This window comes from Miniopterus natalensis, chromosome 1 (assembly GCF_054644295.1).
Source record: "Miniopterus natalensis isolate mMinNat1 chromosome 1, mMinNat1.hap1, whole genome shotgun sequence".
Classification (NCBI taxonomy): Eukaryota; Metazoa; Chordata; class Mammalia; order Chiroptera; family Miniopteridae; genus Miniopterus; species Miniopterus natalensis.
The window spans coordinates 31349481-31372798 of NC_142081.1; the positions used below are offsets into that span (position 1 = coordinate 31349481).

Sequence of the window (23318 nt, forward strand, 5' to 3'; positions counted from 1 at the left end):
AGTAAGAATGGTCTTGCTCTTCAAACTGCAGTTAAAGAAAACCCTTTCTGAAAGGCGACCTTCGTAATGAATAAAACCATGGCATACGGACAACGTGAAACTAGGAATTATGCCACTTGTACACCTGACCATGCCACCTGTTCGGACACTGAAAACACTAAGCCTTTTTTAATTATCTGTGAAATAGGAATAATACTCACTTCATAGAACTGGTGTGAGATTAAATTAAAAAATAAGTATAAGAGCTCCTTGAGAGCTAAACTTCAGGGTTGGTGAGGCTGGGAACTCAGTACCAAAACTCAGTATCAATTCTGAAGATGATCTTTTACTCTATCTTATGGTTATTTAAAGATTTCCCCCATCTCTGCTTTTATAATACAAGTTGCACTGTAGCCTGTGCTACAGCTTACTACATCTGCATCATTTGAAGTACTTCATATACAAAGCAGACAGTATAAATATTCGTTTTTAGTGACACGATATTGCTCAAATCAATGGAGCATATCTCTGCGTGTATGTACATCTATTTATATAAAATCTCTCCTAAATGTCATTACTCGGTGATATTTCAGATTTTTTTTCAAAATCTTCCCCTGTGCAGTGTTCCTGCTGCACACAGATAATGCATGCATGTGTGCCTTTCCCCTCTGAGGGGTTTACTTGGCCAAACAACTGGCTGAAGTACAGAGAGTTTGAATAGGGTTTTTTTGTTTGTTTGTTTTACCTCTGGAGGGAAGAAAGGAGATACCATAGGAAAAATTGGTTCCCGGGATTCATCTGGGAGTGGGAAAGAAAGCAGTTCAAGTGTGATGATAATTATATGGTGCTTTGCCAAGACTGAAAAGAAAATGCATCATCTTTGACGTTGTCATCAGTTGTGAGACTAGGGGACACTCAATGACAGGGACCCTGTTTCCTTTATTCTGTCCTACACCTTCCCACTGAATGCGTTCATCTTTCTGACAGTCAGTAAATTCAATTAAGTGGCTCAAATTTCCTTCATTAGGAAATACATTTATGGCTTTAAAGTTCTCATCTCAAATTCTTGCAGCAAGAGGAGAAACATACTTGAATCAAGCTGAGCAGGTGTGTTGAAATCTCTCCCAGGAAGTGCCATTACGAATGTCACAAATGATTCCACTTACCAGTCTACTTAGCGTTAAGTACAACTGAAAGGTCTGGTCTAGCCTGACTGCAATGCCTACTGATTACTCAAACAGTGGCTGGTTGCTAGGAGACAATTACCCCATTGCCAGGCTTTCTGCAACCCTGTCTCCCAGGGCTCTTGAGAACTGTCCACTTATCTGTCCCAGAGCGTTTTGGCAGCATCCTTTGCACCTTCTGCTGAAAGCCAGTTAATTATGAGCCTTGTAAACCTGGGTCTTTCAACCACCTGCCTTCATAATAAATGCAACCCACATGCTCAGACTTGAATGGTACCATTTGGAATAACTGTTGTTTTCCCTTCCTTTAATTTACTTCCCAAACTCTCACCTTCAGCAACCAGAATGGACCAGAATGAAACTGAAGTAGGAAATCAGTGGGCCATGTAACGAAAATTGTTTAAATCCACCAGGAAATCAGCTAAAATGTTCTAAGACTTCCTGTCAAAGCCCAGAGAATTCCTTCCTGTGACAGCAGAGAGAAGAGGCCCCTTGCAGCCCATCAGGAGAGTCTGCAGGGAGCACCTGCTGCATGAGGGCTCTAAACACACCCTTTATTTGAAAGGTGAAGTGTCTTGCTTCCTACTGGACAACGTTGTATCTTCCCGTCCCCCTCTCCTGTAATGCTGTGCATGACACTGTCTGCCTCATGCTTACGGGCAGCCCAGATAATCCTGTTTTAGGGTTATTCGGCCATGACAGGTAACCACTTGTGTTTTTGTACTTTTCTAAAATAGCATTAAAATGCACTGCAGACAGCTTTCCTCTAAGAGAAAATGTTCTGGCTAAAGGACATACCACTTTTTATTTTCAACTGCAGAGGTAACAAAGGTCATTTTGAAAATAAAACCCCTCGGCTTGTGCTTCTCCCCAGCCTCAGACATTGCCCTCGGAGCTCAGCAGCTGTGTTTGGAGACTGTTTCTTAGGAACCGGGCCACACCTGAGCAGACAGACTAGGAAGTGTGCTGCCCGTCTGAGGATGCCCCACTCTGGGCATGAGTCATTCGGGAGTAACTCCCAGCAAAGCCCAAGGGAAGCCCCTGTGCAGATGCGCGGATCCGTGTGTCCCTCCCAGGTCCCTGACCGACTGTTTGGGACCCCGCTCCCCTTTTCCTTGTTCTTCTGAACCTCTGAACCCAGCTGCCTTGCTGTGACCTCTTCTGGTCCACCCTTAGGAGGCTCTACTAAGATGCCCTCTCAAGGAGTGAGAGGTACCAAGCAGATGTGACCAGGGCTGAAGACGTCAGACAGGCTGCTTGGCCACGTACGCAAGCCCTGGATCACACGCTCTCACCAAAGCTCTGCTCACTTTCAGCAGCTTCCCTGGTCCTAGTTGTACCACAGTCATCTGAACGCTTGCTCAGCCTCCCAGTCCCACTTCTGAGTCGAGCGTGTTCATGACACAGTAAAAACTTCTCTCTAGGCTCTAGCTAGCTGCCAAATTATAATCATTTACCAACCCCCGTATGTCTAAAGGTTCCATCTATTTGAAAAAAGCAGTCCACTTCTGAAAACCATTTGAGATATATATATTTTTCAGTCAGGTAAACTAAAATGGCTTCAGAAATAAACACTATTTTGACTAAGCACAGTGATAATAATGTATAGAACTTCCACCAGTGGAGACAAGGTATTGGACACACACCAGGGTGTGAAGCTCCCTTTGACATGTTCACACACACACTCTGACAGGCACACACGTGTGGACACATACACCATGCTGCTCTGCAGGAACATGCAGGGTAGGCCAAGCAGCCTAGAACTAAGATGCCTATCATGTCGTGGTTATGGCAGGTGGCCCAGGGATCATGTACAAGGACATGTTTTTTCCTTCTGTGGCATCTGGAGAGCACGTGCTCTTACCTGCTGTCTTTGGTAGGCAGAGAAAGTTCGTTCCAGGTCTTCAAGATCTAGAATTTTGAAGACCTTTGTATCATCAATTTCAGTCCAAACTGTTCCTTCCAGCTTGTTCTGCAAACATTAAGTTAATAAGCACTAGGGTTTATAGTTATACACAAAAAAGAACAGACGTGGTTATATTTTAAAATGCTGCTGTCCCCAATTTTTCATCCTACCAGATGCTCGAAGTGAGCTGGCTTCCAACAACATGTCATTTATTTCAGAAGCTTTATCACTTAAATATATGAGCTGGTGAGAACCCGAGTCCATACTAGAAAATGAAATCACTTAACAGCCAGGGCTGCATCCCCTTCTGGGATAGCACCGTGAGCTGCTAATGCCACCCATTAGAGAGGGAGTGGAACAATGGGCTTACCTCAGGCAGCTTGGACCAGTTGAAGGATTTCAGGGCATTGGTGGGCTGAGGAATGTTTTTCTTCTTTAGTGCCAGACCCAGCGGAGCACCAGGAGGTGGCATGATTCCCCCCAAGGGAGGAGGCCCTGGGGGAGGAGGAGGACCACCAGGAGGAAGAGGAGGAGGTGGTGGAGGGAGCAATCCTCCCGGTAGAGGTGGGGGCGGTGGGGGAGGAAGGAGGGACCCTGGCACAGAGGAAGGAAAGGGGCCCCCTGGGGCCCCAGGCGAGGGTCCACCTGGGACTGAAGCACAGACGGCCCTCTGCAATGACAAAAATAGGAAAAGAGAAGATCAATGGAAGAGGTAGATTCACTGGATGATTTTGAGAGTCTGACACTGCCTAAAATTACAGAGATATCCACCCCTCTGGGAATGTGGGTGTCAAGAGGCAGTAAATCAAATGGACCTTCCAGGCCTTGGTGGACTCCACCGGGCCGGCCCTTTGTACCTGGCACTCTGGTGCCTGTACAGTGTTCACATGTCTCTCACGTCTCGAACTATTGTCCAATTTGGTTTTCATGAAATCAGTTTTCATTTTACAAGGCTGATGTGATTTCCCTTGCTCCTGTTAGAGGATCTGTATTTACAAACACCCCCCAAACCGCCTCTGCTGCCCAGCCAATGCTATAGCAGAGGGAGCCAGTCTCACAAGCAGGCGATAAGTCAGGAGATGGCTCAGGCTTTCCTCCCCAGCCAGGAGCTGTCTGCTCAGGGCTGAGGGGCAGGACGAGGGAGGGCGGGAGCCGCTGCCCCGGGCCTCACCCTGCTGAGCTCGTGGAGCTGGGCCGTGAGATCCGCCACCTGCTGCTTGACTTGCTTATGCTCAGTGGTCTCCTTTTCAAGTTTTTCTTTCATTTTATTTAAGGTCTGCATCATCTCCTCCTTCTCTTGGGTCTTGGCGTCACATTCTCTCTCTTTCTTTTCCAATTTCTGTTGTAGCTCATTGTGCTCTGCACAGGAAAACAATCAGACATGAAAACAAGGGACTCTTCAAAGCCGAAGCGTTTCCTCCAGAAAGAAAACTGACTGAGGATCGGGAAGCTCTTTATTAGGTAAATATTATTCCACTTCTCCATCAAGGGGAGCGACTCATGGGCTCAGTGGTGCTCATCCTTGGAGGGGGCTTCAGATGAACAACTCCATTAACTACAACATTTTGTAAAAGATGGGAAAAGAGGCCCTAGAGTCCCAGCTCCTGTGGAGGAGAATGGTGTGGAGGAGTCTGGTGCTTCATCAGGCTCCTGTCGTAGAAACAGCCTTGCACCCACACTAGGGAAAATGAGTATTAAAAGGACCTCTTTCCACCAACTGGAGATGAGAAGGAGAGAGGCCCGGGCTCCTTGGCTAGGTTTCCTGGCTTGTGTCCGACTAGCAGAGGGGCTGGGAGGGAGGACCTTGCGTGTGAGGAAACGCTGCTGCTGGACCAGCGTTAGTCCTGAGGCAGTCATTTCTCCCCTTGCTCTCAGAAGGCTCCTTGGACGAGAATTTTATGCTTCTGGCAAACAATTCTTAAAATTTGTGAAAGCAAACCTTGTCCTCTCAGCACTGAATATCTTTAGGGCAGTAGTACTGGCCGAACACGAGGCTCACCGCTCTAAGGGGAGGAAGACACTAACTCTCATGTGTAGTTTACTGCGTCCCCAGTCCTGCTGTAGCTGAGCACTGGTGCTGACTTACACGGCCAACACGCCTGCCGACTCCAGCACTAACAGGAGGGATGAGCTTTGGGAAAGAAGACTAGTGAAGTTTAGGCTGCAGATCTTCATTTCAAATACGTGGCCCCAGTTCCTATTCTTTTTATATCAGTAAACCCACTAGAGATATAACCTGCTGGGGCAGAGCTATGCAGAGCTGGTGTCTATGTCTGAATTTGATAACACATTTAAAATTTTGCTTCCTCTGTCTCTTACGGTCCTCCAAAATCAGAGTGTGCAGAGAAGGGTTCAAGACACCCAAACCCTTGGACTGACCAGGCTTGGAGTGAAGGAACTGCTAACTCACGCCTACCACTTCTACCATTTCCTGCAGTCAGACACATCTGAAAACCCCCTCACTGTCTCCTATTTCCCTTCTACTCCGTTTTATTCCTCTCTGACAGCTGTGAAGACCTGACTCTCCATCACCAGTCATTAGCCTCTGACAAATGTGGCCTTGCCTCAGAACCGCCTGTGAGAGCAACATCTCAGGACCCCCAGGCCCATCCCAGGAAGTCTTTTCTGTAGGCTGGGGCAGGCGTGGGGATCTGTGGTTTTCAAATGCTCCTGAGGTGATTCTGAGGTAATGCCAGGCTTGGGAAGCGCCAGCCTACAGGATTCTCTCCACGAACGGCACCCATTTATCATCCATTTGCTAAGCTTTTATTCAGCACTCGCTGGGTGTGCTGCACGAAAGAGAATTCTCCCCAGATACTCTCCACCTTTCAGGGCCACAGAACTTCCCGTCTCCTCACAGCCTCCACCCTCTGATTCATCAGCAGTGCCCTCTTTAATACAACTTTGCTACTTGAAGCTCCCAGAAAATAATTAATTTTATCTACTATGTCTCCTTTCACCTGTCTTTGACCTCACTTTAAAAGATCCTGTTCCTCCTACTGACTGTGGCCATCTTCTCTTGTACCACCACAGCCACTGAAATCCTACAAAAGTTCTATCATTTATTGCGCAACTAGCACGTGCCAGACACTATGCTACCGTCCTCATATTCCTTCTGTCCTTCAGTCTCCACAACAACGCTTTGATTTAGGTTTAACCTTCATTTTTCAGAGAAGGAGACTGGAGGAGAAGAGAACAGGACCCACACGATCAGGGGCAGAGCTGAGGCTCGGAGCCAGAGCCCAGCACAATGCCTGACACACACAGGCACGCGATGAGCATCCACCGAATGAGCGACTGAAGGACTCCAAAGCTCATGCCTGAGTTCTCTCCTCAACTCGCACACCTGAGTCCCCGCCCTGAGGGTGTATCCTTAAAATACCACTCAGTGGCCATGTTCTCTTTGGTATCATTTCTCTTGGCCCTAACTTTTAGTCAGTGTTCTATTGTTTTTTTTCTATATGAGTTCCTAGAATTTATTTATTAAAAACTAATGTGCAACCTTTATTTTTTTGAGAGCAATCTGAATTCATATGAGGAACTTGGAATGTCACAGTGCTTCACATTTGGTATTTTCCTGTGTCAGTGGTGGCCCTGTCCTTCTGCTCAGTGGAAAAGCACAGATGTGACAAGAGGGAAGGAAATGCTTCAGCATCTCTTGGATCTTCTTTCCAACACTAATGACAGGGGTGAGTGCCCTTGTATTTCAGGGGCTGTCACCGAGTAACTCGGACAAGGAACAGGAAGCCAATTGACAGCGGCTGGGAGTATGACTGCTTTCTCACGGGGCCGACTTTTATTTGCTAATATGTTAAAGGAGGGGAGAAAGTTATATCCATTCTGTGAGCGGCTGCACAGTGATGGGCACAAATGACCCTCCTGTCATTCAATACTCAGTGTTGATATCAAAGACATATCCAAATACGCAGTAATAGCTGGCCTGCTAATGTTTCATAACATGTATCTACAATGGTTAGTGATCCGCTGCATGATTTCTCTTTTTACAACTGGTACCAAATTAAGGTCATGTGGAGAATCGGGCTGCAGAAATCAAGTGCCCTCTGTTTCTCTTTTCAAATTCGGGGTAATCCCTGGTGCTCCTTAGTGCATTTCTTAAAGCCCAGTGTGCTTTAAGGACCAGCTATGCAGTGGGGGATGGGTTGGGAACCGTAGTGAAGAAAATTTGAATTAACAAATACTGAACAGCAAATATTTCAAATTTACCAAAAAATGTATATGGTTATAATAAAAGGATACAATTTGGGAATTAGCATGACAACTAAAATAGCTTAATTCAAGAAAAAAAAGTACAAAATACCCGTAAGACATGAAAAAGAAAGGCTAGGCACTAAAGTCAGTAAGATGTATCAATGTAAATTTCTGAAATATACAGAAAGGATAGTTAGTTGCCCGGTAACCGATAACATGGTCTCTTTTCTTGCCAGGGTCTCATCACTTACCTTTTCTCATTTTTTCTGCTTGTTCTTTCCACTGCTTAACTTCATTTTCATTAACCAACCTGTGTAATAGTTAAAGTAGCATTCATTACAAAAAACATAAAAGGCCCACTGCTAAATACATGCTCTCTAGCTACAAAAATAGTCTACTGCAGAAAAAACCTTCAGCATGCCTGAAACCCATCTCAATCCAGCTGAGACTTAGATATAATACATGCCTATAAAAAAGAATTCATATTTGACCTCTAAAACATTTCAGTTCTCCCAGCTGCTATTTTAAAGTAGGATTAAAATAAGTGTCTTACTTAACTGTCACTATTATCTTACAGACAGTAAAATAAGAAGAAACTTACATCCGTACAACGTTCTTAATATTAAAGTTTTCCAAAGGCGTGGAGTCCGGGTCCTGTCCTTTGTCATTCTGGATAACTATTTGCTGTATAATTCTATCTAGTAGCAGCCAGTACTGAACGGTGTTACCACTTCTCTTGTCTAAAAAAGAAAATAGTGGTGGAAAATACTTCAGGTTATTTTTCAACTAGAATGAATCTTTTTCTCAACAGTGGTCACCCGAAGGCCCAGCCACAGAACCAGAGAGATGTTTATGTCTGGACCTACGCTTCCCAAAGTTTCTGGAATTCAGATCTGCGATGACCATTTATTTGATTGAGAGGAACTTTCTACCCCTTTGCTGTAAGGCATACATTTATTTTTAAAATCGAAGTAAGTTACAATTAATTTCATTTTGAGAACTTCACGACACCCCACAGGCTGTGTGGAGACACACTGGGCTGTCACAAAACCAAGGTCTGAGTCCCCAGTGTGCACCCAACCTAATCAGCACTGTCGGGAAGACACAGCCCTTCGGACGATGGCGAAGCACTGAAAGATAACTGTCACAAACACTCACAAGGCATCTGGAGGCAGTGGTGCAGGATGGACATGAAGTGAGGATATGCTTCACTGTGGGTCAGCCTCTTCCTGGTGAGCTCAAACATCTGCGTTGCACTTTTTGTGTCTATGTGAACCTGTTTCACACACAGAGGAAATCTAAGTCAAACAGCCAAGTTCCTCAATTCCCACAAGGCAAGGTAAGCAAACCCCAGGCAAACTGCAGCTCATCCCGCCGCTCAGGGAGCCAAACAGAGCTCTGAGGCTGCTCTGAGCTCACCCTGCTCCGTGTCGACTACGACACGCACCACGATGGGAAGCGCTGCGAGCTGATGGGCCAAGCCACAGTAACTGTAAGCAGACGTACCAGTTCAAATCTTTTGGCAAATTCTAGTTCATCTTCATTGCGGAGCATTTCAAAGAAGTCTAAATGCCTGAAAGACAATTAAAGAGAAGCAACTGAAAGTAGAACGCCCCACAAACAGGCACATGGGAATCAGGTCTAGAGAATGGATTCAGGGCTAACGCTAAAATCCACACCAACTTCTCCACACTGCGTGCTGCTTCTTTCCTCAAGAAAGTCTTAACAAGGGACCCCGTTAGCCTAATAAACGCTCTGGTGTGAGGACCGTGTGACACAAGGGCTGCAGACAGCTCACGGAGCGGCCTGCACCCCAGGGAGAGCGTGCACTGCGGGTCGCAGCCTGGCTTACCTGTCTAACGTGGAATTTTCGTGTTCCCTTAGTTTATCGATGACAGGCTGAATTCCTAACATCAAAAACTCATAGCGAAGATGAAGTCTAAAGTCCAAACTCTCCTGAAAGTGAAAGGGTGATAAAACACATATTTATGCTTTTTAGACCGCATATGCAGTAATCTTTTCAAAAAAATATTCTTTAATAATGGATGTTTTACACTGTGGTGCAGAAGGTTCTTACCACGCCCGCGCCCTGGCTCAGCACCGCATTGATGAAGGACATGATGGCAGTCTTGAGGCTCACTTCATCCCGATACCGCCCTGTGCTTTTATCCAAGTCATTAATTAACGTCTGCCAAGGATACAAATATAAAAACAAAAGACTGAATCATTACTAACCTTCCACTCATTTTGTTAATTTTTCTATATTCAGAAGTTAATTTTAAAAATTTTGTGCTTAGTCAGAATTACACTGATTCATAGAAAGCCACTTTTTAAAGGTTAGGCCTGAAAATTCTTTCAAAATTCTTAATATCATATACATTCATATGTATGTGTATACAAAGTACAAAAGACTGTGCTCCATTAACTCTGCTTGCTGTTTATATGTGAGTATAAATATGGTAACATAATCTCACTGTTTATACTGATCCTAAATCAAGAGTGACAACCTGTAAAATTTTCAGGGAACACCTCATTTAGTGGATTCAAAAGATGTGTGCTCGCTCTATAGTGTGTAGGAAGCAGGGCCACATTTTTAAGTTCGGTAAATCCAAAATCCCAGACTGATCAGCTACAGAAAGGATACTCTACTCTTTGGTCCTAAAACCTAAGGGGAAAGAAATGCTCGATGTCATGGTATGAGTAACCACCACCAAGGGAAATCTCAAGTCATGTTCCCCCTGTGCCGGGAAAGGGCCTGTGAGAGGGGTGAGTGCAGAGGTGGAGGGGAGCACACCCACCTGAAAGCGGGTTCTTTCGCTGGCATACTTCTGGTAGTGCAGCATGGCCTGCAGAACCTTCTTGTGGCCCCCGGGAACCAGGCACACGGCGCCCAAGATTTCCAGCACAGCCACCTTCGTTTTAATGTTCTCTGTGCTCAGACTCTGAGCAATTACATTAATACTCTCAGAATGAGCCAGGACATGAGCCCGACCTTGAGAGTTGTTCATTAGCGCTTTTATACATCCGATTAGAGAGGTATGTATGCGAGACTCTGAGGTCTCGTAGTCCATGGTCTTTAGAAAGTTGAGAATACATGACAGGCCATCCAAGTCGATGAATCTGGTCACAAACCTGTTGGGAGGAGGTTGAAATGTATTAGACTTACATCTCTTTGGAATCTTGCAATGGCCCTTAACAGAAAAGTTCAGTGGGTGGGGAGCAGGAGAAAGGAAGAAGATGCAGTTCCTAAGGTACCAAAAGGCTTACACTGATGAAGTCTTCTTAATTCTGGCCTCTTCCTCAGCACAGACCCAATGGTCAGGTCTAACCAGGAGTGTGAAAAAAAAATCTCCATTTGAGGTAAACAGATCTCAACTGACACAAAGAACCAATTAACAGATCATATAACCACAGAACATCAGGAACAAGAAAGCACTCAGAATATCTGCCTTAGGTTAAGCCACCTGCCGACCTGGGTTCTTGTAGCACCCAGCCCCCTTGCACTTTCACGTGCTGACCACTGACTCGGGCAGGCCTCATATCAGTGAAAGTCAAAGAGAACCCTTAAACCCAGGGTATTTGCTTATTAAACAAATGATAATCTGTATCCCTAAGGTTTTGCTGCAAAACCCTTGTTTTGTATGGCATGCTACATGGAATCCAAGTATATAAAATAAATAAAAGTAGGACTTTATCAATAAAAGCAATATTAATTTTATTGATATTTATGGTACTTATTTACTGTAAAGTCAATGAACAGGAATAATTCACAATGTACATCTGCATGTTAAGCCTCTGAAAAGTTCAGAAGTAACATAACCTGTTTATCTGACTACCCCAGAAATTTCCAAACTTATTGAGTCTTGGACCCCCACTGACATCTGAGAATGCAGAACACACCCAGAGGGAAACACTGAGCTGGTTAGGATAGGCTAGAAAACCTCTGTCACACAACTACCTAAGATTTTGATGAACCAGTAGGTCTTTTCTTAGCATTTTATAGTCAAATAAAGGAAGTAAATTTTTATTTTCCAGCCTTTTCACCCAAACACGACCCAGATATAGCCAAGCTGGTTAAACCAGTTGGCCTCGTTCACAGCACTGGTGCTAATGAGGTGCACCGGTGAGCCCAACACCCCAGCAAACCTCGGAGGCACTAACGGAGAATGGGGGTGCGGGAGGCACACAGTGGAAGCGATTACCCATCCTCTTTTTATTAAGTGTTTCTGAGATAAAACTCAAATGCCATAAAATTCACACTTTCAAATGTACAATTTTGTGATTTTTAATATATTCACAGAGTTGTGCAACCGTTGCCACGATGTGATTTCAGAGCACTTTATCAATGTAATCATCCCCCAAACCCAGGCAACCACTATTCCTTCTGTCTCTGTGGACTGGCCTTTTCTGGATATTTCCTATAAATGGAATCATACAACACACGGTCCTTTGTGCCTGGCTTCTTCCACTATGTGCAAATATTTTCAAGGCCCATCCACACTGTCGGGTGTATCAGAACTCCATTCTTTTTTATGGCTGAATAACCCATTGCATGGATATGTCATATTTTACTTATCTATTCATCAGTTGATAGAATTTGGGTCGTTTCTACTTTTTTGCTATAATAAATAATGCTGATGTGAGCATCTGCCTACATGTTTTTTTGGAGGATGCTTTTTCATTCTCCTTGGCTATCCATCGAGTAGAACCGTTGGGTCACGTGGCAACACAATGCTTAACACTCAGAGAAACTGCCCAACTGTTTTCCAACGTGGCCGCGCCACTTTTCATTCACGCTGGCAGCTAACGAGGGCGGCGATTTCTCCACCTTCACACAAACACTTGTTAGTCTTTGTCTTTTTTTATATTTTAGCCATTTTAATGGCTGCTTGCATACCTTTAGTCGAAGAAGATCAATTTATTGAACGTTCAGTGATTAAAGTATTTCATCCATGGTTCAAGTGCATGCTTTTAATTTACGACTTCCTCAAAAGTTTGGCTATTGCAGGAAAAAAAGTAAAAAGAAGAGAGGAGGAAGGGACAGCCGAGAGCAGAAAAGGAGAAGAGAAAGAGGAGAGGAGGGGAAGGGAAGGGAGAGGGGAGGGGAGGAGAGGAGAGGGGAGGAGAGGAGAGGAGAGGGAGGGGAGGGGAGGGGGGAGGGGAGGGGGAAGAAGAGAGAAGGGGAGGGGAGGAGGGAGGGAAGAAGGAAGGGGAGGGAGGGGAGGGGGGAGAGGAGGGGAGGGGGAGTGGGGAGGAGGGGAGGGGGAGAGGGAAGGAGGGGAGGGGGGAGAGGAGGGGGGAGGGGAGGGCAGGGGGCAGCCGCAGCACCAGGAGACGTCACCTCATGGGCTTGGTCCTCAGCGCCGTCTTCAAGCTCTCTATGGTCTTACTCCTCTCTTCCTCCTCCTCCCTCTCCAGCGCCAGCAGGGACTTTCTCTACTCGAGGAAAACAGAAGTTACCTCATCCCATTCTGTATTTTAATTACAGTACAAGCAAGACGAACCCACAGATTACATGCTACTATCACTTTTAATATGAATGAATAATAAATCTGTAGCTAAGATTTACGGCAAGCCAAAACGCACCAAGAATTCCACAAATGTATCTCTACTAAAAGTTAGTTCTTTCAAATTGTAAATAAAGCTTTAGGGAAATGTTTAGAAATCTTAGTAGAGATTAAGTTGTCCAAATGTTTGTATAACTATCCCATAACCACACTCTGATGGAGATATTACTATTTATATTTGATAGAAAGAAGAGTGGACCTGTAGTTAATGACAACATCCGGGCAATTAAAGTTGGTGACATTATCACGGCACCACACTGACGTGGGCGGCGGTCCTCCCACCCCACCTCTCCCATCCCTCAGACGCAAAGTTAGTCTTTTACATGCTTTGTTCCACCACATTATTTTTCAAAAGGAAGAATTAAATTGGACTTGATACTAAGATGGACAGTTCCTTCAGAGGAAATGCTTGTTTTAGGAATGACTCAACATCATTTGGGAATCAGGACATGGGGGGAGTGGGGTGTGTGTGTGTGTGTGTGTGTGTGTGTGTGTGTGTGTGTGTGTCTACACTCTGCGTGTGTGTGTGTGTGTACGCGCGCGCGTGTGCCTACACTCTGCGTGTGTGTGTGTGTACGCGCGCGCGTGTGCCTACACTCTGCGTGTGTGTGTGTGTGTGTGTACGCGCGCGCGTGTGTGCGTACACTCTGCCTACCCAGGGATCTGCTAGAGCACTGCTTCTCAAACTCTGGCGTGTATATGAACCACGTGGAGTCTTGTTGAAATGCAGGTTCTGACTTGGTGGGTCTGGGGTGAAGCCTGAGGTGCTGCATTTCTGACTAGTTCCCGTGTAATGCAGACACTGCAGGTCTGTGGGCCTCACTCTGAAGAACGAGACTCTAAGGAAGCAGATCTCAGTTGGTATTATTAAGGCACGAATGCTAGTAAAGCTCAGATCTATTAAAAAGTATTTTCCGTTCCTTTCACCCCATGATCACTTAGTTATACAAAAAGTCTCCCAAGTCTTCTGGCCCCAGGTGCCTCTACCCATGGAACCACTGGTCCCTTGCCTTCATCCTACTCTGAACATGGGCTTGTCTAGTCTCAGTCTTTTTATCTGTTACCAATACTGATAAAATGCATGGTGGGGGAACAGATTGGGGTATTGAAGAAAAAAAGTTTGGCTCGTATCCAAGGTGTCCCAATGATCCAGTCTCTCCCTTTCTTTCAGGACCACAAATCATCAAGGGGGGACTTAATTTTTTTCAAGTTAACAATATCAGCATTAAGTAACTAGATGTTAATTACAGCCTAACTTTGACTTCACAATTTGGAGGGTCAAGCCCAAAGCAAACAATGTATCAGTATCATTTATGGCAACTGAAATAAAAACCAGTCAAGTCTTGTTTTTTAAACTGCTATTGTTTCTGCTAATGCTGTCCTCCTGCTGGTGATGCGCCTGGACAGCTGTCACCAGAGGATGGCCAGGGAAGAAGCTGTGTGCAGAAATAGTCAGTGAATTCCTTCACAGCTCTGTGCGACCCATCCCCTGGAAAACTGAGCACAAATCCAGCCAAGTACGTTTAATCTCCTGTGGGACAGCTGAACTCTAGACTCCTAAGCAACCCCTTTGAATCTGCAGCTTAGAATCAAGCCTTTTATGAATATCATTCTTTGTTCCTAAGCTTAATCACACAAAACGATCCCCAAATTAAAGACTCGCATTTTTTATTACAGCTCACTAATACTGAGAGAAGATGCACATATTTATCTTAACAACCTTGAAGAGGGTGGGACGCCTGTATAAAAGTAGACTACATTGAATAAAATCTCCCTAGCAGAGTTGGGAGATTTATGAAAAGTCAAGAAAATTAAACTGGAATTTCCCTTCCCAATATAAGGACCATTACTTTCCTCTCAAAACAAAAGACAACGTGCTCTTTTTTGAACATGATACGAGATTTAAATCTAAGATTGTTTGTTGTATTTGGAAAGCTGAGGATATTTAGATGAATCTAATCTAATATTCTAATGTGACTTTTCAAAATGAAGTAACTTATAGACAGTCTCAAGTGTTCAAGCTTCACATTTAGGAAGAAGGCTTATTTGCAGCTTTTTACAGAAAAGGGGGACATGCCTACATTTCTGAAGATGGCTGCTCCACCAAACACCCAGTACACACGTGGGCACATGCAGGACAGGCTCCGTGCACCCTCTGTGCACCGAATAAATCCCAGCTCACATGGGAAGTGGGCAGAAGGCAAGAGTAGCCTGGCAGAGGACCTTCTGGTCAAAGCTGCTATAGTCAGTATACACTGAACATGCAGGTCTAAGAGAAAGGCAGAGACGAGGCACGGAAGTCCTTCCAGGCTGGGAGTCTAGAAGCAAGCTCCGGCCTGAGACATTGCACTGGTGTGAAATCAGTAAGCCAGCAGGCTGGGCATACTGAATCCCATCTCACATCCTTCCACCCTGAGAGGGCACGGAGAAATCGCAGAGGAAAGCCCTGGTCCTCCTACAACCTGTTGGGCTGCACTTTCACTATTCTGTTTTTCACTCTTTAGCAGATCATTCAGGGGTCCTCTAAAGAACAAAGCACTCTTGTTAGGAGGCTTACGTAAGGAACTGAACTTGTTCCACAAACTAGTAAGTGCTGCAGTCCTTGACCCGGGCTGTTTATCACTCTCAAGCCATTAAAGAAAACAGATGCCTGCCCCACCTCAGAAAAGTTGGGGGTGGGGTGGGATTACCAGGCTTCTTTTACAGGTTTTTAACCCAAGTTAGCGAGAGGCAAATTGGAAAGGGGTCTTTGAGCTCAGGCTGATAGGTTTAAATTCCAGCTCCATCACCTCTTCATTAGATGACCTTGGGCAAGGTAACCTTTCTCTGACACTTGGACTCCTTATCTATAAATAGCACTTACAGCATAGGTTGCTTGTAAGCCTTTAAAACATGTAAAGTGCTTGTCACAAGATGCACACTCAACAGCAGTAGTCGTGACTGACACTGAAGACAAAGGATGGTGACAACGGTAAACGCCCCTTCAACAATGTCCTATGCCAAGAGCCAGTCTCGCTGCCAGGCCATGAAAGGATCTGAACAAACCCTGTGCCTTCCAGTCCCCAGGGACAATGCCTCAGGATTTCTGCTGTGTGTTGCAGAGTTTCTCTAATACAGTTATCAGAGAGACTAGCCAGAGCTATGGGAGGAGGCGGTGGAACAAGTGCGGGGAGAAAACCAGATCCTTCAGCGAGCTCTGGCTCATCAGGCCTCCTTCCTCCTTTCCGCACGCAGGAGCTCCAGGCCTCGTTAGTTCCTGAACCGTTCGTGCCTTTACCTTTCACCCTGGAAAGACGCTGTCTGGGTCCTTAAAGGAGCATTAGGGAGCTTTGTTGGGTGTTCAACACATAACAGCAGAGTGACCGATAATTTAATAGCCTTGAGGTTCTCTTGGAAAGGGCTCTGGACTAGAAAGCAAACGCAACTGAAATGTCCACAACTCGTGAATGTAGCCAAGGGCTGTCCAAGGAACTGGACGAAGGAGAAAGGAGGCTCCCGAAGGAGTTCCACACGCTGGCACACTGTGGACCCTCAGCAGGAAAGGAGCCAGGTCGACTCCGGGCCAGGCGTGGACAAAGTCACGAAAGGACAAATTAACCTAACTGCCCCAAAATATGCAGAAAGAAGAATCCGCAGTGCTTAGTGCTCCCCCACTTACAGAAGTGAAGCCATTAACAGAGAGGCGGCTGCCCTTGCCCGGCCCCCAACAACGCTGCCTTCATTAGAAAGAGACAGCCGGCCCAGCAGCTTTTTCCCTAACAGCAACGAACAGGAATTCAGAAAATAACCTTTACATGCAGGAAATGTAAGTGGCTCTAAATTATCATGGTTTAAGCGGAAGCACAGAAAGTCCCTGGTGGTCATCACAGCCTCACATTCGGCTACTATATTCATACCAACGCTGAAGTGGCCCTTTTCTCATCGCTGCCACTGCGTGGGCTGCCTCGTGTCAGGGTTTGGTGGTTATCTTCTGCTGCTTTCTGCTGTGCGCTTAGCCTAGGAAGGCGTGGGGCACAGCCTCTCTGATTTACACAGCCCTGCTGGCGTTCACCAGGCTGTCTGTTATTTACTGCGGGGCGGCAGAGGCAGCCCCTTCAAAGGGAGACCTGGAAAAGAGGAAGTTACTAAAAGCCCAGGCCTCCGAAAGTTTAGCAAAAGTGTGAATGATTCACATATTCTGGTCAGTTTTTAACTTTTGCAGCAGCAGCAAAATGTTTGCTTTAAGTGATAAGAAACGAATTCTCAGTAAGGACGCTGGGAAAGGCGAGAAAGAGGTTGAGGAAAGAATTACGGGAGACAGCATAAGCTCAACGCTGAATCTAACAGGGCGACTCTTAAACGTGAGTGTCCTCTGAGGCAAAGGCCGTTCTACTGGGGACAACCTCCTGCCGTTACCCAGAGAGGATTTAGGCTCAGAGGCTGATGAACTGTTTCCCGTGGCATCTGCAGCTGGGATCAACACGTGTCCCGCAAGCTGCTCAGGACGCCGACATCGCAGAGGCACCCATGTGACCAGAATGCGTATTCAGACACTGAGAAGGCGTTTTAAGCAATTACTGAACCAAAGATACAGGTACCAAAGATTTCCCAAGGACATCTCGGTATTGTTATTACTATTACGCCTTTTCATAACACCGCTCATACCATGGACTCTTTTTTTGTTATTTATATGAGCAAGAGTACCTTGGGGCCCAGTAAACTCAAGAGCCGAGGAACTAATCAAATTCTCAGTAAGAGAACAGGAGGAGAGCAATGAAGACCGTCACTGCACTATTTTAAATGGTATTAACTTTTAGAACAGTGCTGCCGGAACTAAACTCCAAATAACTGTTAAGAACGGTTGCAAGTTTAAGTTGAACAAAAGCCAGATTTAAGATTACATTTCCTCTTATAACATTAAACTCACTTATATTTGAAGGTGTGCTGATTTTATTTAAAACATATTGGAAAAAATCATTTTGCCAAGTACCACTCTTCCCCCGAATCCCTCACCGCCATCCCCTTCCCCCAAGATTGAGCATTTGGAATGGAGTTTGGAAAGGTAATGACATTTGGTAGTTCTTACTCAAGCGAATTTGTTGTGTAACTGTATGCTTTGTACTGGACTTGCATTTTAAACCGTGTGTCAGAGAACAGAAAGTATACCTACAGCAGCCATGGAATTGAGCTGATCGATGTAGAATTCAGGCCAACTTGTGGCTCCCTTGTTTTCTTCTTGATCCTGAAGAGAAAAACAGAAAGGTGATAAACCACCAGAAGTCTACACCCAAGGGCCATAAGCACATCTGACTTCCCAGAGCATCTAGACAATGGCCCACACAAACCATCAGAAGGCACTTAAATAGAAAATATTTGTAAATGTTGGCTTTCAATCACCAGGCTGTCTACCTGACTAGGGTGGTCTCCCTGATTCAATTTCCAGGGAGTGCTGAAGTCATTTCAGTGGGAACTTAGCCACACATAGTGCGAAGTTGTTTTTCTTCAGGGGCACGATAACATTGGGCAGGGCACTGTGTTTGCTGCAAGGACAAAGGACCCCTAAGTCCTGTGTCACACTGAGGACAGTAGTGCTGGACTATTCGTCTGTATGAAATCCACAAGAGAGGAAAAGTTGTCTTAAAAAATGACCACAGGATTTAGCTAGCTGTTAACTAGACTTTTTCAGTTAGTTTATTCAGACTCCAGAGCAGACAGTAAAAATTCTGAAGGAGGGTTTCATTTAATGTGACCAAAACTAGGTGCTGCTTCAGATGAGTGCAGAGAATAAAGCCTGACACTGAACGGAAGGTAATAAATGAACACACTTTAGTCCCAGGCCCAGCCCTCAGGCCATGACGGATTGTGAGTTTGGACAGAAAATGCAATGCGTCTGAGCTGAAGAGAACCGACATCCAAGGGATTTGGGAACTTATTCCTAAACGGCTCCAGCCAGTCTTGTCTTACAAACCAGAGTGACCTGAAGCCAGCACCAGGGCCCCCAGGGATTCCATGGATGGGAGGTCTGTGCCAGACTGAGCCCACACCTTCAAAATAAATAAATAAGTGAATCAGGCAGCCCCACTGGAGCATCAAGTGGGTCAGAAGATGGCATTGTGGTTGGGGATCTCGGTGCATGTTTGCAAACCTATATGCTGCAAGTCAATTGTGAGCAAACAGACTCGAAGAAGAAAATTCAGCTATTCTCTAGCTTCACATTCAGAGAGCAGCTTAGTACAAGTGACCCCCTTGCAGAAGATACTAGACCAGGTCCTCCTAACTGCTATCAGACAATGAAAGGAGTTACTATCTATTTATTGGTGCTGGAATCCCAATCCTCAGAACAGAGTTTCAAGGTGGGGCTTTTAATTTCAGTCCTATACTTTCCCTTAAAAACAAAACACAAAACCCCACTTTCTGTAAACAATCTTTCTAGTCAGGTCTACTTGGGTAAGATAAAAGAGACGTAATTTCAAAACTATTCTTTAAGTAGTCACAAAAAGGGGGCAAAGTAACTATTGGTTACAGTGCCTTAGAAGCTGGCAGTAACTGATATCTGAACTTGGGCAGTTGCATGAATTTTATTTGGAGACTGAACAAGCCAGATGATGGGGAAAAAGGCTTCAGCAGCAGCTTTGAAGTTGGGCTGGATTACACTTCCATGGTTTTAAAAAGCTTAGGAAATCTGATGAGTTTTTAGAAGAGGCCTTGAATATTATTTAATGTGTTAATAAACTAGCTAAATGGTAGTGTAAAGGCTGAGCCCTTCTCTCCTCTTAAAAGGGAGCAAAGTTAGCAAAACCCCACTGTTACCAATGTTTTCAACAAGCCAAAACCCACAATGGTATCCAATGGTATTTGAACCTATAAAATGAAATAGAAGGTGCCAGATCTCTTATTCCCCCAAACTAGGGCAAATTTCCAAAACTACAACAAAATCACACCCCATGTTTGGGGTCCCAGGAGAACCTGTCTGTTGTAATACAGCTTAATAGTCATGGCTATGGAACAGAAATCACTTTAGAAACTGAAGGTTAATATATAGAGAGAAATCGCTACACTTTGAAAATGCTTTAATAATGTAAACAAATTAAGAGGAGACTTAGATACGGTAGTCAAAATAAGAGGAAGACGTATTTTTATTTCACATGCCTCAACGCTGAGAAAATCAAGTGAGCTCACATATGTGAAAACTTCTTGTAAATGTACCAAGTATTATCACTATATTCCTGGGGGGCGATTCTCAGAGTTCTTCACTCTATTAACCCATCTCCAGTTTCCCTGCGCGATCCTGGTCCTTCTGCAGATGTGGCTTCAGTAGCTGAAACTCACATCAATGAACTACCTACTCTGCGTGGCTGCCAGAGCCTCAGTTCCAGAGGCACAGAACAGAAGGAACTGAATGCAGTGGTTCCCTGGGAGTCCCCTGAGGAGCACTGCACACTGAGACATGCCCAGGCGGGCACCCTCCTAGGAAGTCCGTGAAAGAAACTCCTGATGGAGCGCAATGTGTACAATATCCCCGGAAGGCACTTGGGTCCTTGTTTCTCCACCTCTAACAGTTATTATTCTTTGAGCTGTCTCAAGTCTATTTATTTGTTCTAGAGAAACAAATGGAAAATATACAAGATTGTACACATTGTATAAAGGAAGTTATAATGGAAGCAACAGCAAAACCCAACACACATATAGCTTATGTGTCAAACACTTTTCTAAGAACTGTGCTCTTCATTTAACCTGCCCCTTGAGGTAGGTGGTGTTATTATACTCATTTTACTAAAGAGGAAACGAGAGGCAAAGAGAGGATACAGGCGAGTTGCCAAAGGTCACCTTGCTTAAATCTCAGAGTCAGTAGGAAAGAATCAGAGCAACTTCTCTCTAAGATGAGACCTCAGATTAATCACAAGCAGTACACATTAAGTGCAAAGCTGGCCTCTCTAAACCACTTCACTATAAGAAACTCAAACATGGCCACTTCTGTCACCACCAACGACATGCATTTGAATCCTCAGTCACTCACTACCTTGGGTGACTGACAGGCAGGCAAGATAAGTAACCTCTCTGTGTGACCTAGTTTCAGTTTCCTTATCTGTAAAATGGGTGCCTACCTCATAGGGTCATTGCGAGGATTTAAAAAGTTAACACAAGTAAAAAAAGCACTGGGAACAACAAAACACAGAAAACATGCTAAATGAAGGTCAGCTAGGATGACAATGAAACTGTTCCAGAATCTCTAACTGTGGCCACTCTAAATCCTTGTTACTAGGGCTGAAAAATTGGAGCAACCGGTTTGGAGGTAAATTTTTGACAGTAATTGTTCAAATTTAAAACACACCCTTTGATCATGTAAGTCTGCTTTCAGGAATTTAGCCCACAATTACATATTTAGCCTTGCACAGATATATATTATATTACAAAGACTTTTTTTCTCACTGTAGTGCTGTTTGGATTAGCAAATAATAAAGCTAACAAACTGACAGGGGGAAGGTTGAATAAATTACCTTGTAGCAGTAATAAAGAATGAAGTAGAGCTATGTAATGATATTTAAAACAACCAAATATATTGAGGTAAAAGTGCTTCAGAATATTATTTCCTACCTGTAGAAAAAATATGTATACTTTATACAAAACATTTCTGGAAATATATACAATAAAATTTAACAATGGCCACCTCTCCACAGCAATAGGTCTTTTACTTATAAACTTTTGTACAATCCAAACTTGTATTTTGCCAAATACATGCACTATTTTCACAATTAAAACAGAAGTTCTAAAGCATTATATGTTCTGTTGGGACGAGTGCTTTGCTTTTTCTGATGTCCTGTGTAATGTGCATTGAGTCAGGACCCTGCAACATTTGAGGTGTCTGTTCTCCACCCCTGGGGCACCCCTCTACTCCCCACAGCAAATATTTAAAAACATTTCTCTAACTGTCTTCCTCTCATTGGATTTTCTATTTCTACAACACACTATAACCCTAATAGCAACTGTCTGTGCAGAGAAAGAAACTATGATTTGAGCTAAGATTTATGCACCCAAAGCATGCTAAAATTTTCTAAATTTCCACTTACATATTTGTGTGGCAAACAGTCTCTTGGTAGCAGCTGAAGTCTTTCAGTAATATAAGTGGGACTCAGAGTACAGTTTAAAAATTAAGTTTTTAAAAATAACAGCTTTTGAAATTAACACAGGACAAACTTTTAATAGGATCATTTCCCAAGTAATAACATGTAAGAACTGGTAGAGTTTTTCTTCAGTGTAAGATGCTCTTCGTAAGGCCCAAAATAGGCTATGCGAAGGTCAGTTGATGGTAAAGGACATGCTCTGGGGTTGTTCACAAGACCACAAATCACAGACTGAAGCAACAAGCACTTGGCCAGCTAAAACTATAAGTCTCCATGTGCTCTGTTATATTCTGATGAGGTTCCCTGCCTGGATTGGTAACAAGCCTCCAGCAGTGTATAAGAGTACTATCAGCCCCAAATAGTAGGGACATTTTAAGGTTTAACCAAATAAATTTCAACAGCAGAAAGGTATTATTTTGATATGATAGTATGAAGTAAATTTCATTCTGAGAATCTGCAGTACAGAATAAAGGCAACTAAATAATAATAAAAACCTGTTCCATTTGTCAAGAAAATACTATTAGAAAACATGTTAACTGTGATCATTTCTAGCATCAAGAAATTCTATCCCTTGGTAACGTTCAAAATGGTCAACACATTGCATTAATTTGTCATTACTATTCTGGATTCCATGGGCCCACCCCCATATACTAATAAATAAATTCATTCTTACCTAGAATTTTTAGAGAATTCTAGTCAGAAAGAGGCAGGAAGGCTTTATTCTCTTAGGCATGTCTACATGATATGTGTGGCATCTATTATACTCAAGTGAGTGATAGGAAACAGGAGTCAATGTGGGTGAAACTGCATCGAAGGAACAGGAAACGAAGAGCAGGTATGATGGAAGATGGAAAAACATTTTGTGGAAGCCCTTGCTAATCACTTCTGCTAACTTTCCCCTCTGCCTCAGTAACAGTGTAACCAGCATCTCCTCAAAAGACAGCCACAATGAAGTGCGGAGGAACAGCCTAGAGACCAGCGGTTGGAGAACTATTTCTGGAAAGGGCCAGGTAATAAATATTTTAGGCTTTGCAGACCACACAGTCTGTTGCAACTACTCGACCCTGCCACTGCACAGTGCAAAAGGCAGCCACAGACAGCACTTAAACAAATGAGCAGTGCTGCATTTCAATAATACTGCGCTTATGAAAACAGGTGACTGGCCCGATCCGGCCCACAGGGCACAGTTCGTGCTAGGCAGAGCTTGGCTCTAGAGAGGATGGGAGTACATCAAAATTCTCACTTGATCACCAGCTATTTTCCATGCTACTTCCTCTTTTTGAGGCCACTCTGTCTCCAGTAAACCCCAGCTGTGAGCTAGGATCAGCCCATGAGGTGTTTGGAATTTGCCCAGTAACCCGCACTTTTTCTA

At 44.3% G+C, this 23318-nt stretch overlaps 1 protein-coding gene across 4 annotated transcripts in view; it reads right to left on the reverse strand.

Annotated features, from left to right (window-relative positions):
• Window positions 1-23318, reverse strand: part of DAAM1 (dishevelled associated activator of morphogenesis 1) — a 152833-nt gene that overhangs the window by 34608 nt on the left and 94907 nt on the right. For all 4 annotated transcript variants that reach the window (XM_087820135.1, XM_087820142.1, XM_087820147.1 and 1 more), the window contains exons 4-15: window positions 17995-18066; window positions 12620-12714; window positions 10077-10410; window positions 9356-9466; window positions 9131-9234; window positions 8785-8851; window positions 8437-8554; window positions 7880-8018; window positions 7530-7588; window positions 4241-4428; window positions 3440-3739; window positions 3028-3135 (exon numbers count right to left, since the gene is read on the reverse strand). In XM_087820135.1, coding sequence (XP_087676261.1) covers window positions 3028-3135; window positions 3440-3739; window positions 4241-4428; window positions 7530-7588; window positions 7880-8018; window positions 8437-8554; window positions 8785-8851; window positions 9131-9234; window positions 9356-9466; window positions 10077-10410; window positions 12620-12714; window positions 17995-18066 — 1695 coding nt within the window. The remainder of the gene's footprint in view (window positions 1-3027; window positions 3136-3439; window positions 3740-4240; window positions 4429-7529; window positions 7589-7879; window positions 8019-8436; window positions 8555-8784; window positions 8852-9130; window positions 9235-9355; window positions 9467-10076; window positions 10411-12619; window positions 12715-17994; window positions 18067-23318) is intronic.